Source organism: Pristis pectinata, chromosome 15 (genome assembly GCF_009764475.1).
Source record: "Pristis pectinata isolate sPriPec2 chromosome 15, sPriPec2.1.pri, whole genome shotgun sequence".
In the NCBI taxonomy this organism is placed as follows: domain Eukaryota; kingdom Metazoa; phylum Chordata; class Chondrichthyes; order Rhinopristiformes; family Pristidae; genus Pristis; species Pristis pectinata.
This window is the reverse complement of record NC_067419.1, coordinates 44584575-44604226: the sequence shown is the minus strand read 5'-3', so window position 1 is coordinate 44604226 and position 19652 is coordinate 44584575. Positions and strand designations below refer to the sequence as shown.

General features: G+C 47.6%; 1 protein-coding gene across 2 annotated transcripts; it reads left to right on the top strand.

The window, feature by feature from the left end:
* Positions 1-1156: 1156 nt before the first annotated feature.
* Positions 1157-17738, top strand: c15h12orf29 (chromosome 15 C12orf29 homolog). Of its 2 annotated transcripts, XM_052030357.1 has the most exons (7): positions 1165-1444; positions 3584-3701; positions 7112-7204; positions 10596-10712; positions 11277-11471; positions 14063-14232; positions 15198-17738. In XM_052030357.1, exons 1-7 carry the CDS (start codon positions 1190-1192, stop codon positions 15393-15395), a joined length of 1146 nt encoding a protein of 381 aa, XP_051886317.1. In that variant the 5' UTR covers positions 1165-1189; the 3' UTR covers positions 15396-17738. The 2 variants fall into 2 exon arrangements, with proteins under 2 accessions (XP_051886318.1, XP_051886317.1); XM_052030358.1 differs by lacking the exon at positions 7112-7204 and having other exon boundaries at positions 1157-1444; positions 15198-17737.
* Positions 17739-19652: the final 1914 nt, after the last annotated feature.

Here is a 19652-nt window from a genome sequence, read left to right as displayed (position 1 = left end):
ACCTTCCTCCAATCAGCTTAAAATTATGCCCCCTCGTGTTAGCCATTGTCACCCTCTTGACTGTCCACTCGATCTATGACTCTTATCACCTTGTACACCTCTATCAAGTCACCTCTCATCCTCCTTTTCTCCAAAGAGAAAAGCCCCAGCTCACTCAACCTATCCTCATAAGACATGCTCTCCAATCCAGGCAGCATCCTGGTAAATCTCCTCTGCACCCTCTCTAAAGCTTCCACATCCTTTCTATAATGAGGCGACCAGAACTTAACACGATACTCCAAGTAATTAAAAAAAATTATTTGGTTAATAAAAATAATTCTGATCTTATTTAAAATTAACCATTGATACACTATCAATTGGGCTGAAGGGCCTGTTCCTGTGCTGTTCTGTGGTCTCACTAGTGAAGACATCCCAGGGCAGGGGACTCTAAAACTAGAGGGCATAGATTTAAGGTGAGAGGGGAGAGATTTAGAAGGGCCCAAGGGGCAAGTTTTTCCACACAGAAGGTGGTGGGTATATGGAACGAGCTGCAAGAGGTACAATTACATTGTTTAAAAGACATTTGGACAGGTACATGGAGACACAAGGCAGCGGATGCTGGAATCTGGAGCAACACTCGACGTTGGAGGAACTCGGCGGGTCAGGCAGCATCTACGGACGGAAACAGTCAATGTTTCAAGTCGAGACCCTTCATCTGGACTGAACGTGGGATGGGATAGGAAAGGTTTAGAGTCAGACAGCACTGAAACAGGACCTTTGGCCCAACTGGTCTATGCTGACCAAGATTCCCATCTAAGTTAGTCCCATTTGCCAGCATTTGGCCCATAACCTTCTAAATTTCTCCCCATGTGTCTGAGTGGGCTTCCTCCGGGTGCTTCAGTTTCCAGTTGCAATGGGATGCCTATAAGTCAAATGCAGGCAAGTGGGACTAGCAAGGGTAGGCAACTTGGTTGGCATGGACGAGTTGGGCCGAACGGGTCTACAACTTCATGACTCTATGCTCAACATCGAGGCTCTCAATCCCCCCCCAACACCCCTAAAATCTGAACATTCCCCTGAAATGCAGGGAGTTAAATAGTTCCTTTAACTGCACCCATTGCATCCATCCCAATCCTGATACTTCGACCATGTTAATGCAGCGAGTGACACAGGGGAGGTGCAACTCTCCCCGGCAGGCAGACTCGGTGAGATGCGCAGGCGCCTCGTCCGGGGAGCTGATCCAGACAGAGAGCTGCATGTGAGGGGGCAGATTGCTGCATGTGAGAGGGGACAGGCTGCTGTATTGCATCCCCTCCATGCGTTTGCAATTGCCGTTCGGTTGCATTGGGTGTTAGCCGGGCCGGGCGGGAGGGCGATGCAGCGCCCGGGGACGGTGCAGCAGAAGATCCCCTGCGCCTTCGCCACCGAGCTGCGGGATGAGCCGGCCACCAAAAGGCCCAACCAGGTAGGGAACTGGAGCTGGGCAAAGGAGACCCTAATGCACAGCCTTCTCCAGGTTGCATGCGTTTTAAATCTCACACATGCAATAAAAAACAACCGTATCCGGGGCAAAGGCACAAACCATTAGGTTTCAGTTCCTAATGCAAGACTGAAAGTTTAGTTGTCGGCATTTATACTGTTTCTGTTCACTTAGTGCTGCTAACCGTTGCATTAACCTGTCCCAACCCCAGAGGGAATCATTGTGAGACTCCCAGGAGCAAGCAACCTCTGGCGCTCAGTTCTGGGTGAAAGAAAGTGCGGGCATTTATATAGCACCTTTAAGTACAGATATCCCAAAGTGTATTGTGGTCAAAGGTAGGCATCACAACAGTCAGTCTGTACACTCTAAGGTTCTTCCAGGGACGGTAGAGTGAATGGGTACCTTGTCTATTAGTGATATTAGTTGAGGGCTAAAATTGAATCAGAATCAAGTTTATTATCACTGACTTGTATGACGTGAAGTTTGTTGTTTTGCAGCACCAGTACAGTGCAAAATTACTATAGATTAGAAAATAAATAGTGCAAAAAAAAAGGAATAACGAGGTAGTGTTCATGGACCGTTCAGAAATCTGATGGCGGAGGGGAAGAAACTGTTTCTGAATCATTGAGTGTGGGTCTTCAGGCTCCTGTACCTCCTCCCTGGTGGTAGTAATGAGAAGAGGGCATGTCCCGGATGGTGAGGGTCCTTAGTGATGGATGCTGCCTTCTTGAGGCACCGCCTCTTGAAGGCAAGATATCTTTATTAGTCACACGTACTTCGAAACACACAGTGAAATACATGTTTTGCGTAGAGTGTTCTGGGGGCAGCCCACAAGTGTCGCCACGCTTCCGGCGCCAACATAGCACGCCCACAACTTCCTAACCTGTACGTCTTTTGGAATGTGGGAGGAAACCAGAGCACCCGGAGGAAACCTACGCAGACACGGGGAGAACGTACAAGCCCCTTACAGATGGTGGCCGGAATTGAACTCGGGTTGCTGGCGCTGTAATAGCGTTACGCTAACCACTACACTACCACAGATGTCCTCGATGGTGGGATATTGATGGTCTGGGTTTAAGGGGGTTGGTACAGTGGTTGATGCTCCCTCCTGGCAGAGGCAGCGGAGTACAGAAAGGAACCAGATCCAATGAGAGAGAAAAGCTGGTTCCTTTCAATCGACACCAGTGCAGGAGATCTCAGGGACCCTAAGGTGTCTGTGATGGATGTTTGGAAAAGCTAGTGGTGTGGGACCAAGAGCTGCTTCCTGTGACAACATTTCAGGTATAACTTCAGAGTTGGAGCAAACAGGTCGTAAATCAGGTCTGGGGTCACAATGGACAGAGTTGTGGGTACTGGCTCAGTATTGGTATTGGTTTATTATTGTCACTTGTACCGAGGTACAGTGAAAAACTTGTCTTGCATACCGATCATACAGGTCAATTCATTACACGGTGCAGTTACATTGAGTTAGTACAGAGTGCATTGAGGTAGTACAGGTAAAAGCAATCACAGTACAGAGTAAAGTGTCACAGCTACAGAGAAAGTGCAGTGCAATAAGAGCAAGCACAGGCACTATGTGCTGAATGGCCTTTTTGTGCTGGAAGATTTTGTGGGGAACATCGGTGAGGATGTCAGCTGTGATCCGTGTTTCCCTTGCACAATGCCAAGGGGCGGCCCAGTGGCACAGCTGACAGAGCCGCTGCCTCACAGGTTCAGAGACCCGGGTTCGAACCTGACCTCCGGCTCTGTCTATGTGGAGTTTGCACGTTCTTACTGTGACCCTGGGGTTTCCCAGGGTGCTCTGGTTTCCTCCCACATCCCAAAGGCGTGCAGGTTGGTATGAAATGCCTTCAGTGTTTAGGTGGGTGGGGTAGAATCTGCAGGGAGTTGATGGGAATGTGGGGTAATAAAATAGGATTAATGTAAGATTGGTGTAAGTGGTGGGCTGAAGGGCCTGTATATATCCTGGATGGCATTGTGACTCTGAGCTACTTAATGCCCGGCCAGTTTGTTTGCTGTGTGTTGGTTTGTGTGATTACAGGGTTTTCCAAAGGGATGGGATTGATCCATGGTACCTGGCTTAGCCTGTGGATATATGACCTTAACTCATAAACATGTGTTCAGTCGTACAGGGTCTTGGCCACTGGAGAGTTGAGTCCGAAGGCACTGGCAGCAAACATCCACCGTGCAACCGCCACGGAGAAAGTGGACGGCACCTGTTGTTACGTCACAACGTACAAAGGTAATGGAATGAAGGGATCACTGTTCTGCAATGTAACGTTGGACACGGCAGTCTGTACAACCTGTGGCAGAGGTGTCTATGTAACAGACGTTGAAGTACTTTTTGCAACTTCACAAGTTGGTTAGAAAGCCTTGCTGAAACCTTAGCAATCCAACAAGAGCCAATGTTTCAGGATGGAGTGTGGTCAGAACTTGCTAAAGTGCCAGTCACTATTTATTCTGTTTCTATCACATCAAATGTTTGTCTAGACTGCGAGTGACTTTGTGTACGCTGCCTTGGCAGTGCACCTGATCCCACATCTTGGAGGGGCTTGCCAAGCCCCAGCTCTGCTGTCAGCAAGGTTTCCCCAAGGTCATAGAGTTGTACAGCATGGAAACAGGCCCTTCGGCCCAACTGGTCCATGATGACCAAGATGCCCCATCCAAGTTAGTCCCATTTGCCAGCATTTGGCCCATAACCTTCTAAATTTCTCCCCGTGTGTCTGCGTGGGTTTCCTCCAGGTGTTCAGGTTTCGTCCCACATTCCAAAGACGTACGGGTTAGGAAGTTGTAGGCATGCTGTGTTGGCGCCGGAAGCGTGGTGACACTTGCGGGCTGCCCCCAGAGCACTCTACGCAAAAAGATGCATTTCACTGTTTTGATATCTAATAAATATCTAATATCTAAAAGTTGTTATTATACCTTCCTCACCCACTTCCTCTGGCAGCTCATTCCACATAGATACCACCTTTTGTGTGTACAAAAAAATATTGCCCCTCAAGTTCCTATTAAATCTTTCCTCACTCACCTTAAATCTATGCCCTCTAGTTCTTGATTCCCCAGCCTTGGGGGAAAAGGACTGAGTGCATTCACCCTATCTATGCCCCTTCTGATTTATACACCTCTGTAAGATCACCTCTCAGTCTCCCATGCTCCAAGGAATCAAGTCCCAGCCTGTCCAACCTCTTTCTGTAACACAGGCCCTCAAGTCCTGGCAGCATCCTTGAAAATCTTTTCTGCACTCTTTCCAGTTTAATTACATCTTTATTTTATGTATTTCATGGTGCTGAATCGTTTGGTAACATGAGATAAGATAAGATATCTTTATTAGTTACATGTACATTGAAACACAGTGAAATATATTTATTTGATTGTACACTTAACCTTGAAAATTTGATGCCAATCGTATCACAAAACTTCCAGTTTGGCTAAATCAGTGTTTTCAATTCATTGCATTGCCACTTTCTATAATAAAACTACAGAGTACCGTGGAGAAAACCAAAACTGAACTCAGTACTCCACATGTGGCCTCAGCAGCGTCCTGTACAACCGCACCATGATCTCCCATTTTTTACACTCAATGCCCAGTTAGTTTGAGCTGCCCACACCCCAAAGACGTGCTGACCGGTGGTTAATTGGCTGCTGTGAATTATCCATCGTGTAGGTAGGTGGGACAAGAGCCAGCATACAGTTGATGGATTTGTGAGGGAGAATGGGTAACAGGGGAGTAAGCTAGGGGGGGGGGGGGGGGGGGGATGGAATTAGTCTGAGAGCCAGCACGCACGAGATAAGCTGAACGGTCTGTGTCATGAGCAAGAATGAGATGCAGTGTGAGTTTTGGGACGGCTGCATGCTGTTTGTCTCCAGTTGCAGCTGCAATGGGACAGTGAACTCAATTCATGTAGGGGCTGTCACCCTGCAACAGGATCAGCCTTCACCCTAGGTTGAGTGAGCTGGGGCTTTTCTCTTTGTAGAGAAGGAGGAGGAGAGGTGACTTGATAGAGGTGTACAAGAGGCATAGATCGAGTGGACAGTCAGAGACTTTTTCCCAGGGCGACAATGGCTAACACGAGGGGACATAATTTTAAGGTAATCGGAGGAAGGTATAAGGGGGATGTCAGGGGTAAGTTTTTTACACAGAGAGTGGTGGGTGCATGGAACACACTGCCGGCAGAGGTTGTGGGGGCAGATACATTAGGGACATTTAAGAGACTCTTGGATAGACACATGAATGATAGAGAAATGGGGGCTATGTGGGAGGGAAGGGTTAGATAGAGCAGGATAAAATGTTGGCACAACATTGTGGGCCGAAGGGCCTGTACTGTGCTGTAGTGTTCTATGTTCTCTCACTCAGCTGCCTTTGAACGTGGGTCCCAAAGCCTTTATCCGCTGAGTTGTATCCACTGCACCTTGTCATCGTTCCTTGGATGTCCAGAATGGAACTTTCTGCTCCTGCTGAAGCCTACCAGCTTTAGCAACACCATGGACTCCGTGTCTGCACTCAGCTCAGGATCCCATGAACAACTTGCGGGACACAACCTGTTATGTTCAAGGTGTTCACCCCCAGGACTCTGTTCCCGCAGCCTCCCCACAATTGTTTGTACTTGGTTTTGTTCCTGCAACTTTTCCTATCAGAGTGAATTTCATTGCAGTGCTCTGCGTTAAATTATTCTGGGGCTTTTAGTATCCTTGCTTTACTAAACCTCCGTCCACAGTGTGGGTTTTATCACAGAGTAGTTGCTGCTTGCCGAGACTTCAATTTCTTTAGTTCCTTTTACAACTCTTCCAGAACACTTCAAAGCACTTCTTGTGAAGCATGTGTGAGTGTTTGAGGTAACTTCTATGTTTAAGTTTAGTGTACTTCTGTATTTTCATTTTAGTGCCGAAACCTTCAGAGCGGCACTTGAACTCTCAACCTTCTGACTCGGAGGCATGAGAACAGTTGACAGTTAACCACTATCCAGCAATATCTCACGAGCTCTGCACTCTTGTGACTAGGCACAGTAGTGTAGCGGTTAGCATAACACTATTACAGCGCCAGCGACCTGGGTTCAATTCCAGCTGCTGTCTGTAAGGAGTTTGTATGTTCTCCCCGTGTCTGCGTGGGTTTCCTTCGGGTGCTCCGGTTTCCTCCCACATTCCAAAAGATGTACAGGTTAGGAAATCGTGGGCATGTTATGTTGGCGCTGGAAGCGTGGCGACTCTTGCGGGCTGCCCCCAGAACACTCTACGCAAAAGATGCATTTCACTGTGTGTTTTGATGTACCTGTGACTAATAAAAGATATCTTTCACTGATTTGGATGCTGGTAGGTCTGATTGATGGTTCGTCACTGACTTGACTGATTATGGCAGCAATTGTTCGAAATCTGAAGATCTAAAGACCGGCGGTTAAGACAGCTGAGGCACAGTTCAGTCATGCTGTCATTGAGATTCTCATGCCCTTCTCCTGCCCCTGTCTATTTTACTTCGTTTACTACTTGTCCTGTAAGCCTGCCTCTGTGGGGTTAAAAGGCCATTGACTGATTAATCACAGTCTGTGCAGAAGACCTGATTTGTTTTTCTCTGCCTTCCAGTTTTCCAAATCTTTGTGAAGCTTCAGCCCACAATTAGTTGACTTGTTCGGTTAATCAGTGCTTTGTGATTATTGGCAGATTTGCCCTATCTCTGGGCACGGCTTGATCGGAAACCGACCAAGCAAGCTGAGAAGCGATTCAGGAAGTTTCAGTCCTCAAAATCCGGCACTGGTAATTACAATCTCCTTCTCCCACTGCGTCGTGTTTGTAACCAGTGGGTTTACTGTGTGTTTCCCTGCGAAGCACCGTGGCTGTTCTCCCCACTCTAACGAAAGATTAAAAACTGGAAACACTCAGTCGATCAGGCAGCAGCTGTGGAGAGAGGAGTGGAGCTAACGTTTATGGTTGATGAGCTTTCATCTGACTGGGCATAGGCAGCGAAAGGGGGGAGGTGAGGAGAGGGCACAATGGAAGGTGCATGGTGCGATGTAAAGCAAGAGAGGTTAAATAATGGGATGAGGTAAATGGAGGGGTTGAGAGTTGGACAAGGAGCAAAGAGCGTGGAGAGGAAATATGAATGGAGTGCCTGCATTGTTGCTGTCTGATAAACGAGCAGTGTTTATGATATAAAACTTGGCTATGAGTTCAGGAGGATGGCAGTTTAATGCTGGGGCAACACACAAAATGTTGGAAAAACTCCAGGTTGAGACCCTTCATCTGGATTGTCCAGACCTGAAACGTCGACTGTCCATCTCCCTCCACAGATGCTGCCTGACCCGTTGAGTTCCTGCAGCATTTTGTGTGTTGCTCCAGATTCCAGCATCTGTGTCTCTCTTGTGTCTCCAGTTTAACGGTGGGTTGGTTTACTTGGAGAATGGGACAGGCCCAGGTGAAGGATGAGCAGCTCTTCCTCTTGAGTTTCATTGGAACAGTGTGGAGGCCGAGGGGGGACTGGGATGGAAGGGTCCTGTGGACAGAAGGAAGGGAATCGACAAAGTAACTGCTCGGTCTCCCTTCGGAATCTCCACTGTGGAAGAAGTAGCTGCAGGTTCCTGTGGTGGAAGGAATTTGCTGCTTCATGTGGGGAAAGGAGGATAAAGCAAGGCGGAGGTTGCATCTCCTGCACTGGTGCTGTGGGAAGGGCAGCGCATTCTGGGGAACGGGGGAGTGGCCCCTCCTGACTGGTGAAGGGAGAGGGGTAATTGTGTTTGGAGGGGGCGTCAGACTGGTTGTGTAGGTTGAGGGAGCAGAGCACGAGCAGGTCTGTGATCTCACCTCCTCTCAACCAATCTTTGTGCCACCCTCTCTCGCTCTCCACCATCGTCCTTCCGGCTCTTTTCTAATCACTCCTGCCTCCCATCCTATCGAACTTGAGGTAGACAAATTTATGGGGGGGGGTGCGGGAATAGAAAGTTAGATGGTGATTATTTTTTCCAAGGCTATGGTACTTAGAACGCAGAACATTACAGCACAATACAGGCCCTTCGGCCCATGATGTTGTGCCGACATTTTACCTTGCTCTAAGATCTATCTAACCCTTCCCTCCCACATAGCCCTCCATTTCTCTACTATTCATGTGGCTACCTAAGAGTTTCTTAAATCTCCCTAATGTATCTGCCCCCACAACCTCTGCCGGCAGTGCTTTCTACACACCCACCATTCTGTGTGTAAAAAAAAAACTTACCCCTGACATCCCCCTTATACCTTCCTCCAATCAGCTTAAAATTATGCCCCCTCGTGTTAGCCATTGTCGCCCTGGGAAAAAGTCTCTGGCTGTCCACTTGATCTATGCCTCTTATCATCTTGTGCACCTCTATTGTCACCTCTCATCCTCCTCTCCAAAGAGAAAAGCCCCAGCTCACTCAACCTATCCTCAGAAGCTGGACTTCTGAGTTGTCCAGCTGGAATGCACAGAATTGAAACATCTCAAATCTCCATTATAGAAAGAAAAATTTAAATTTATGTAGCATCTTGTGCATCCCTTTCATACTGATCCAATGCACGTAACAGCTGGCGAAGTACTTTCGAAGGGGCAGCCCCTGGCAATGTAGAAATGTTAGCAGTGGGCTCCAACAGCAAACAGTGGCAATGACCTGGTGGTTTGTTTCTGCAATACTGGTTTGAGATGAGCTGGGAGCCCTACTACTTTGAAGAAGTGCCCAGGGATCTTTAACATCCCACTGAATGAGCAGGTGGGCCCTGGTTGAACATTTTCTGAAGGATTGCACTCCTGCCAAATCAGGTTGAGTTTATCATCAGATGCTGAAGTACATGTATACGCAGATAGAGTCAAAGAGCAATACAGCACGGATGCAGGCCCTTCGGCCCAACCAGTCCGTGCCGACCATGGTGCCCACCCAAGCTAGTCCAAATTTTCTGCGTTCAGCACCCCTCCATGTACCTATCCAAGTGCTTCTTAAATGTACCTCCCTCAACCACTTCCTCTGGCAGCTCGTTCCATATACTCACCACCCTCTGCGTGAAAAAGTTGCTCCTCGGGTCCCTTTTAAATTTTTCCCCTCTCACCCTAAACCTATGCCCCCTAGTTTTGGACTCCCTTACCCTGAGGAAAAGACTGTTACCGTCCACCTTATCTATGCCTCTCATAATTTTAAACACCTCTATAAGGTCACCCCTCATTCTCCTACGTTCCAAGGAAGAAAGACCCAGCCTGGCCAACCTCTCCCTATAACTCAGGCCCTCTAGTCCTGGCAACATCCTCGTAAATCTTCTCTGCACTCTTTCCAGTTTAACCACGTCTTTCCTATAACAGGGTGACCAAAACTGTACACAGTGCTCCGAGTGCGGCCTCACCAATGACTTGTACAACTGCAACATAATGTCCCAACTCCTTCCTCAGTGCCCTGACTGATGAAGGCCAGCGTGCTAAATGCTTGTTCACCACTCTGTCTACCTGTGGCACTACTTTCAACGAACTATGCACTTGTACTCCTAGGTCCCTCTGTTCCATTACACTCCCTAGTGCCCTGCCATTTCAAAGTACAAGTCCTATTCTGGTTTGTCTTTCCAAAGTGCATTACCTCACACTGATCTGTGTTGAAATCCATTTTCCATTCCTCAGATGTAATGAAAAAATGCAGCACCCTTGCTGGGGTCAGAGTGCAGCAGCTGGCCTTTGACCTGTATGGATAATGTGCCCCCGGGGCTGAGAGCTGAGGTGTCTGGGTTTTGCTGGTGGTGAGTGAATAATATTTGTGTATCCAGCTGTGCCCTAAGTGGAACAGCTGTATGAACCCTGCAGCTGGCTGTAAGCTGGGAGCTGTAACATTGGTATTGGTTTATTATTGTCACTTGTACCAAGGTACAGTAAAAAAACTTGTCTTGCATACTGATTGTACAGGTCAATTCATTACACAATGCAGTTACATTGAGTTAGTACAGAGTGCATTGAAGTAGTACAGGTAAAAACAATAACAGTACAGAGTAAAATGTCAAAGTTACAGAGAAAGTGCATTGCAATAAGTTGCAAGGTCACAACAAGGTAGATTGTGAGGTCAAGAGTCCATCTCATCGTATAAGGGAACCGTTCAATGGTCTTATCACAGTGGAGTAGAAGCTGAACATGGGGCAGTGTGATGAATTTTTTAAATTTCTTCCTCAGAGTTTACTTGGAACCTCGACGATGACTTCAGGACGGTTCCAGATGCTTGGATTCCGGCACATGGAGTTGCCCAAGCAGAAGGTGGCCTGCAACCAGATGAAAACGGACACATTCCTGGTGAGGGAACATGTCCCACGTGTGCAGTTCTGGTCGCCCCGTTACAGGAAGGGTGTGGAGGCTTTGGGAAGGATGCAGGAGAGGTTCACCAGGATTAGAGGGTATGAGCTATAAGGAGAGGTTGGACAAACTTGGATTGTTTTCTCTGGAGTATCGGAGGCTGAGGGGAGACCTGATAGAGGTTTATAAAATTCTGAGAGGCATAGGGTAGATAGTCAGAATGTTTCTCCCAGGGTAGAAATGTCTAGAGGACATGCATTTAAGGCAAGAGTTTAAAGGAGATCTGCGGGGCAAGTTTTCGTTACACACAGTGTGGGTGCCAGGGGTTAATGGTGGAAGCAGATACAATAGTGATGTTTAAGAGTGTTTTAGATAGACATGTGAACACGCAGGGAAGGGAGGGATATGGATCATGTGCAGGCAGAAGAGATTTAATTTGGTATTGTGTTTGGCACAGATATTGTGGGCCGAAGGGCCTGTTCCTGCATTATATGTGTTATCTCACTGACAGCCGTGTCTTGACTTTTTGAGATGTGCTTTATAAATGTTTACCTTGTCCCCGAGGTTGGATTCCGGTGGAGAAGGGAAACAAGCAGTACTGTTGGCATCTCTCCGCTGTGAACTATGAAACTGGCTCGGCCCTGGTTTTAAGGCCATGTTCTGGGAAGAATCTTCTAGAAATTACCATTGTTCCCTTAATGGAGCTGCTTGAACAGACACTGGAGCTTGTAGGAACTCATATCAACGGTAATCCATACGGTAGGAACACTTTTATTGTGGACTTCTTGTTTTATTCATTCAAGGGGTGTGGGCTTCGCAGGCTGAGCCAGCATTTAATTGCCCATCGCTGGTTGCCCCTGAGAAGGTGGTGGTGAGCTGCCTCCTTGAACCGCTGCAGTCCCTGAGGTGTGGGTGTACCCACAATGGTGTTGAGGAGGGAGTTCCAGGAGTTTGACCCAGCGACGGTGAAGGAACAGCGATATATTTCCAAGTCGGGATGGTGTGTGGCTCGGAGGGCAACTTCCAGGGGGTGGAGTTCCCCATCCTTGTCCTTCTAGTGTTTGTGTCTTGACCCTCGTCCTGTCTAAGTGTGGGTGAGATCCTCTGGTGCACACATGCCTCTCGGCTCGAGAGGTCATGAGTCAAAGTCCCACTCCAGAGACTTTGGACCAAGGCTCCCAGTGCAGCCCTTCAGGTGTGCCACACGGTCAGATGTACCACCTTTCATTAAGCCACAACTTTGACAGCAGTGGGTGTGGCAGCCTAGTCTCTGAGTTCCATTCTGCCGTACTGACAGGACTTCTCCCTGAATCCCAGCTGGATCACAGTTTTGCTCTGGTGCAGGAAAAAAAGGAAGAAAAATAATTGTGAAGTGGTTTGAGGAAGTGGAATGGCTAAAATAAGACTTCATGCTCTCACACAGAAAAATAAAACCCATCCATCCACGCAATAAAGGAACTTCCCTCCATGGTAGTGTAGCGGTTAATGTAACGCTACTACAGCGCCAGCGACCCGGGTTCAATTCCAGCTGTTGTCTGTAAGGAGTTTGTACGTTCTCCCCGTGTCTGCGTGGGTTTCCTCCGGGTGCTCCGGTTTCCTCCCACATTCCAAAGACGTACGGTTTAGGAAGCTGTGGGCGTGCTGTGTTGGCGCCGGAAGCGTGGCGACACTTGCGGGCTGCCCTCAGAACACTCGATGCAAAAGATGCATTTCACTGTGCGTTTCAATGTACATGTGACTCAAAAATATCTAATCTGTGTCAAGGTTGATTGACTGTTTACTGGTTATGAGATCTTGCTGTGTGACAGATGCTGTAACAGGTTTCTGTTTAACAGAACAGTACAGCACAGTACAGGCCCTTCAGCCCACAATGTTGTGCCAACCCATATAAACCTACTCCTTGATCAATCTAACCCTTCTCTCCTACATAGCCCATAACCCTTCATTTTTCTTACATCCATCTGCCTATCTAAGAGCCTTTTAAATGTCCTTATTGTATCAGCCGCTGGCAGTGTGTTCCAGGCACCCACCGCTCTGTGTGTGTAAAAAAAAAACCTACCTCTGACATCTACCCTAAACTTTCCTCCTCTCACCTTGAACTGATGTCTGTGCTGTGGTGCCAAGCTGCCAAAATACTACAACATGTGCAGCTCTTGGGGTTTCCTGAGATGGTGAGAGGCAACTGAGTCAACAGGAGGTCCTTTTGTTTAACCAGCTTCGTGCGTCACCTTCCCAGAACTGTGGCTCAGGGAATTGAAGTGGGGGGGAATACGGAGTTAGTGCAGGAAAGTGGCGAGAGGTGAAAGGTCTACAGTGAGCGGTCGAACAGGTAAAAAGATAAGATATCTTTATTAGTCACATGTACATCGAAACACACAGTGAAATGCATCTTTTGCATAGATTGTTCTGGGGGCAGCCCGCAAGTGTCGCCACACTTCCGGCGCCAACATAGCACGCCCACAGCTTCCTAAACCGTACGTCTTTGGAATGTGGGAGGAAACCGGAGCACCCGGAGGAAACCCACGCAGACACGGGGAGAACGTACAAACTCCTTACAGACAGCGGCCGGAATTGAACCCGGGTCGCTGGCGCTGTAATAGCGTTACGCTAACCGCTACACTACTGTGCCCCGCCTGGTATGAGGTGTTCTTAGTTTTCTCACTGTAAAGTTAGTGTCATGGACTTGGATTCCCCCAGTATGTTTTGCCACCTGGAGGAACCTTACAGCCAGTGTATCTCCAAGGTGTAGTCACAGTTGTGATGTGGGGACTGAACAACTCCCACAAACAGCTGTGCAGTATTAAAGAAATATTGTGTTGTAGTGTTGTTGAGAGAGAATTATTAGCCAGGAGTCTGGGTAAAACCCCCTCCTTTAAATTGCTGCCTCTCTCCTCCACTAAGAGACAAAAGCCCTTCCTTTTCAGTGGTCATACAGTCATACAGCACGGAAACAGGCCCTTTGGCCCAACTCGTCTGTGCCGACTGTGTCGCCCAGCGAGTTAGTCCCGCCTGCCCACGTTTGACCCACAGCCCTCTAAACCTCTCCTATCCATGGACTTATCTAGATGGCTTCTAAACGTTGCTAATGTTCCCGCCTCAACCACTACTTCTGGCAGCTCATCCCAAACACACACCACCTTCTGTGTGAAGAAGCTGCCCCTGATGTCCCTTTTAGATCTCTTGCCTCTGATCTTAAACCTATGCCCTCTTGTTTTTAGCCACCCCCCCCCCCCTCCCTGGGAGAAAGACTATGTGCTTTCACCCTGTCTATGCCCCTCATGACCTTATATACCTCTGTCAGATGATGGGAAGTGTGGCACTGACGGACTTTGCCTCCCTCTGTGCTCCAGGCCTTGGAAGCAAGAAGCGGCCTCTCCACCTTCTGGTTTCCCACGGATCCCTGCGGATCGAGAAGCCCCCGGCGCTTGAGCTGACGGATCTGGTCGCGTGGTTTAAGGAGAGCGAGGAGGCGAAGGTGGAAGGCATTGTGTGGCACTGCGCAGAAGGCGAACTCATTAAAGTGAGTGATGGGTCAGAGGTTTGTTGTGGGGAGAGGGTGCGAAAGAAATCTAAATATTGGAGCAGGAGCCACCAATAGTTTCTATATAGCACTGACTAGGAAAGAGATCATGTAGGTGAGGGATCTAACCTTGTGGATTGGTGGCTATGGAATTGGGATTCATTTGGAGTAAGTGAGCTACAAGGTGGTACATCTGGCAAGGTTAGATCAGACTGTAACTTTGATCAGAACTAGGTCCTTCAGACCACAGCTGGATCACTACATCTAGTTCTGGGCACTGGACTTTAGGATGGATTTATTGACCTTGGAGATGGGGCAATGTGGATTTATTAGAAGGATATCCCCAAGTGTTAAATTACGTAGAGTGATGACACAAGGTTGAAATTTTGAAGGCTAAGGGGAAATTTCCGTCACACCGAACAAGGTCTTGAGGAGAACCGGTGAGGATAGACAGAGAGAAATAATTCCTCCTGCAGAGTCGAGGCTGGAGCCTGATCCCTCAGGATGGAGAAACAAGGGATAGCAGATGCTGGAATCTGGAGCAACGAGCAACCTGCTGGAGGAACTCAGCGGGTTGAGCAGCATCTGTGAGGGGGAGGGTTTAAGGTGAGAGGAGAAAGACTTACAGGGGATCTGAAGGGCAGTGTTTCTCACACAGGGGGTACAATTATAACCCTTTAAAAGACATTTAGGCAGGTACGTGGATAGGAAAGATTTAGAGGGATATGGGCCAAATGCGGGCAAGTGGGACCACCTCAGAAGGGCACCTTGGATAGTATAGATGAGTTGGGCTGAAGGGCCTGTTTCTGTGCTGTATAACTCTGAGAATGTTGTCATTCTGTTCGCTATTGGGCTACGTCCAAACCTCTTGAGTTACTGGACACAGATTTGGGAACCCACTGTACCTACCAGCCATGGGCTTTGATCTTTCCAACATGGTTAATGTTTATCACCTTCCTTTCCAGCTTCACCGACATCACCTGGGCTTGGAGTGGCCGGTGCTGCGCCCGTACTTGGCCACACGCCCTTTGTCCATCAACGTCGATCTAACCAAGTTCACCTGCGATTTCGAGGCCAAGTCTCCGTTCGTGGTCCTGGGGAGGCTCCATGGGAGGCAGTTTGACCAAGTTAAAGATATTTCGTGCGAGGACGCTGAAAGTTGATGTGGCGTTAATGCTTTGGTCGAGGGGTATTGAGTGAGGTGGCTGCCAGTGTAAAGCGGGACTGGTTTATTTGGGTCTTGGCACTGATCTTGGTCATTGGGGATTGTGTGGACTGTCCTTAACCTGATACCTGTCAGCAGTTCTGCCTTTGAGTTGGTGCCGACCACAACATTGACACAGCTTGTTCCATGAAGTAGAATGGTGATCAGCTACATTTTGTTGCTGTGCAGAAATTGCCACACGAAGGAACGGTGCTGAACTCCCCCAGACTATTTATGTGGCTCATTAATGTTAGCTGGCTGATCATTCTCCACAGGTAGGAGGGGGAAATCTGCAAGCTGTGTTCGATCGTTTACGATTAACCCAGACTTCACAGCCTCAAACTAAATCTTGCTAGCTCCATGCAAGTCTTCTCTCCTTTAGAGGCAAACCCGTCTTACTTTAATGTAGCCTGCTGCAGTTTGGGTATTAAAATGTTGTAATTGGTTGCTCTTGTGTTAAAATCTGCTTAATCTAACTCTAGGGTTGCTGCATTTCACACTCTGTTCAGTTGCTGCACATTGACTTGGGTAAGAAAGTAGGAGCTGGTTTTGTCTATTGAGCCCTTGAGCCTGCTCTGCTTTCCAATTAGATCATCATAGCATTGGCTCCACTCTCCTGCCCAGCTCCAATAACCCTCGAGCTCCCTGTAGCTCAATCATCTGTCTTAGCCTTGAATATACTCAATGGCTCAACCTCCAGAGCTCCCTGGGACGGGAATCATAGAGATTTAAAACCTTTTTGGGAATAAATTCCTTCTTCTTTCAGTCTTCAGTGAGTGCTACATTACCCTCACACTACATCCCCTTCTAGATTCTCTCACTCAAGGAAACGTCCCTCTGGATCCTGCAGTTCAATAATATTGCTTCTTGTTCTTGTGTACCCCATAGAGTATAGGCCAAGCCTTTTTGGAGCTTTGGTGGTTCCTACACAGCTTCCAGTCTGGGGAGAAAATCCTTCCTGGAGATCAGCTTTTTTTAAAAAATATAGTCATTCGCTGACTTGGTTATGTGCTCAGAGGTTTGTCGTTTATTCACAGCTGGCAGTTCTCCTCGGGAAGATCGTGTTCAGCCTTTGCATTGCTCCAAGTTCTTCCAGTGAAGGTGGGCTTCAGAGCTGATGGGTAGTGAGTCCGGGGACATTCTAGGAAGGGGCCTTGTGTGTCCAGGATGGGTGTGTAATTGGGAGTGCACTTCCTTCCTCTGCCCTCATCCTTGGGATGGCAAGTTTGGAACCTTGCATTTGTGCAACTTCCAAATGCCAGTTTTTAGATTCACTTTGAAAACTGTCAGTGGCACCTCCTGACTGAAAACACGGCGTATTAAAGTTTCCACACTAAGTTTCAAAGGATTTAGAATTTTGAAATCACAGTGCAGAAGATTGTTCTGCCCATCGTGCCTATGCTAGCTGCTTAATGCAGATCAAAGAGCAAACAACTACACACACTGGAAATTGGACGGGGGAAAAAAGACAGAAAATACTAAAGGTGCACAGAGATAGAGCAGTGTCAGTGGATAAATGCTGCCTCATCTGCTGAGTATCTTCACCGTGCTCTGTTTTTTGTTCGGCAGAGATGCCCCACATCCATTGCTCCTTCCCTCTGACCCTATATTTTCTTTTCTCCCTTGAAGTATTTACTTTTGTTTGAAAGTTGCATCCAACTTTCAGGCAGATCACATATAAATACTTCAATAGTTTTTCTTCATGTCATCCTTGGTTATTCACTAGCCTCCTTCAACCTCTGTTCTCGGGTCACCGTTTCTTCTGTCACTGGCTTCCTTCTTTCGTACCTATTATGAGAGTCACACAGGACGTCGATACACTTCACAAACCATCTGGAACCAGCAGATACTGGGGAAGGTTTGGATCATGTGCGATACTTGTGTTTGTTTTATTTATTTGATTCTTTCTGATGCTTTGTCTTAAATTAATGATTCCTTCTGCAATTCTGGTGCTGAGAGACTGCTGGAAGGTGATGGTGCCATCTTCGGCACTCCAGGGTAGATGAAGAGAAGGTCTGGAGAGAGACCCCCATCCCCTGGCCAGTCCTGAACTGACAGATGATTTTTATTTATTTGATACGATGTCGCTGGCAAGCCCAGCACTTACTGACTTCCCTAATTGCCCTTGAAGGTGCGAGTGAGCCACCTTCTTGGATCACTACTGTTCTTATGGTCACAGTTCACAGCTTGCCCTGTGTGATCAGTGGATAACCTGATACTGGGTAATGGTGACTGTACTTCTTTAACATTAAAGGTAGTTTGAGATGTCCTAAAAATATTAAATAAATCTGTCTCATTGATTAACTTGGTCCGCTGATTCATTGTTTTGTCTTCAGCTTCATTGACACAAACATCAACACTGGATAGAAATTTCCTGGATAGGAATTACTGCACAAGTCTATTAAGGCTTGGCCATAGAAGAGGGAATGTCGTGGTGGAGGGGTGTTATTCTGACTGGAGGTCTGTGCTCAGTGGTGTTCCGCGGGGATCAATGCTGGGACCTCCGTGAGATACATGTCAATGATTTAGATGAAAATGTAGGTGGGCTGATTCATCAGTTTGCAGATGACATGAAAATTGGAGTTGTGGGGAAGGTAAGATTTCTTTATCAGTCACATGTACATCGAAACACAGTGAAATGCATCTTCTGCGTAGAGTGTTCTGGGGGCAGCCCGCAAGTGTCGCCACCCTTCCAGCGCCAATGTAGCATGCCCACAACTTCCTAATCCGTACGTCTTTGGAATGTGGGAGGAAACCGGCGCACCCGGAGGAAACCTATGCAGACACGGGGAGAACGTACAAACTCCTTACAGACAGCGGTGGGAATTGAACTTGGGTCACTGGCACTGTAATAGTGTTACAGTAACTGCTACACTTCTGTGAAGATCGAAGGTAAGAGAAAAGTATACAGTAAATAGCAGGCCCCTTAACAGCATTGATGTACAGGGATCTTGGGGTCCAGGTCCATAGCTCCCTGAAAGTGGCAACATGTAGATAAGGTGGTAAAGAAGGCATGTGGCATGCTTGCCTTCATCAGTTGGGACATTGAGTATAGAAGTTGATAAGTCATATTGCAGCTGTATAAAGCATTGGTTAGGCCACAGTTGGAGTATTGTGTGCAGTTTTGGTCATTGCATTACAGGAAGGATGTGGGGCTTCGGAAAGGGTGCAGAAGAGGTTCACCAGGATGTTGCCTGGATTAGAGAACATCAGCTATAAGGAGATTTCGGACAAACGTGGGTTGTTTTCTCTGGAGCGACAGAGGCTGACGGGAGACCTGATCGAAGTATGTAACATAATGAGAGTCTTTATTCTAGGGCGGAAGTGTCAAATACTAGAAGGCGTAGATTTAAGGTGAGGTGGGGAAAGTTTAAAGGAGATTTACGAGGCAGGTTTTGTATTGCAGAGAGTGGTGGGTGCCTGGGACACTCTGCCGGGGGAGGTGGTGGAAGCAGGTACGATAGCAACATTTAGACAGGCACAGGCAGGGGATGAAGGGATATGGACCACATGCAGGCAGGTTCAGTTTAAATTGGCATCATGTTCAGCACAGACATTGTGTGTCGAAGGGCCTGTTCCTGTGCTGTACTGTTCTTTGTTCTAAAGCTAAGAATGCTATCTGGCTGCCCTCTGGTGTCTCAGTGGAAGGTTCTTCTGGGAATCAAAGAAATGCACAGAGCCAATGTGTACAATAAAACTCCGTTAATCCAGATGCTCAAGGCTTTGGTGCTGGACTGTTAAATATCGAATGTTACTCCTATCGATACACCAGTGCATTTTTAATTCAATTTTAGACGTTATACAGTGTTATACATTTTCCAGTGAACCCAGTGAGCTTCAAGGGAGCACAGAAAACCAGTCCCCAGTCAGATTCAAGGGAGCACAGGAAACCGGTCCCCAGTCAGATTCAAGGGAGCTCGGACACATCAGCAGGTGAGCCAAACTATCAGTGGTTCTGATGGATTTATTTGATGTGATGTCACTGGCAAGCCCAGCACTTATTGCCCTCCCTAACTGCCCTTGAAGGTGCGAGTGAGTCACTTTCTTGGATCACTACTGTCCAAGATAGTAGTTGATCAGTTTTACTGTATTATCAGTATTTGTCTCTGACTTTCCAGGAGAGATTTGTTTGTTAACCCAGTCACACAAGGAAATAGGGAGCATCTTAAATGTGGAGAAAAGCAGAGAGATTTTGGGAAGGAGTTCCAGAACTTGG

What these genes read in the sequence shown, in the direction of transcription:
- c15h12orf29 (XM_052030357.1), top strand. Translation starts at nt 1,190, where the DNA reads ATGCGCAGGCGCCTCGTCCGGGGAGCTGATCCAGACAGAGAGCTGCAT. An exon ending in CCACCAAAAGGCCCAACCAG is followed by an intron (nt 1,445 to 3,583) that starts GTAGGGAACTGG and finishes ACATGTGTTCAG; the next exon opens with TCGTACAGGGTCTTGGCCAC. An exon ending in CAGAAGGCGAACTCATTAAA is followed by an intron (nt 14,233 to 15,197) that starts GTGAGTGATGGG and finishes CTTCCTTTCCAG; the next exon opens with CTTCACCGACATCACCTGGG.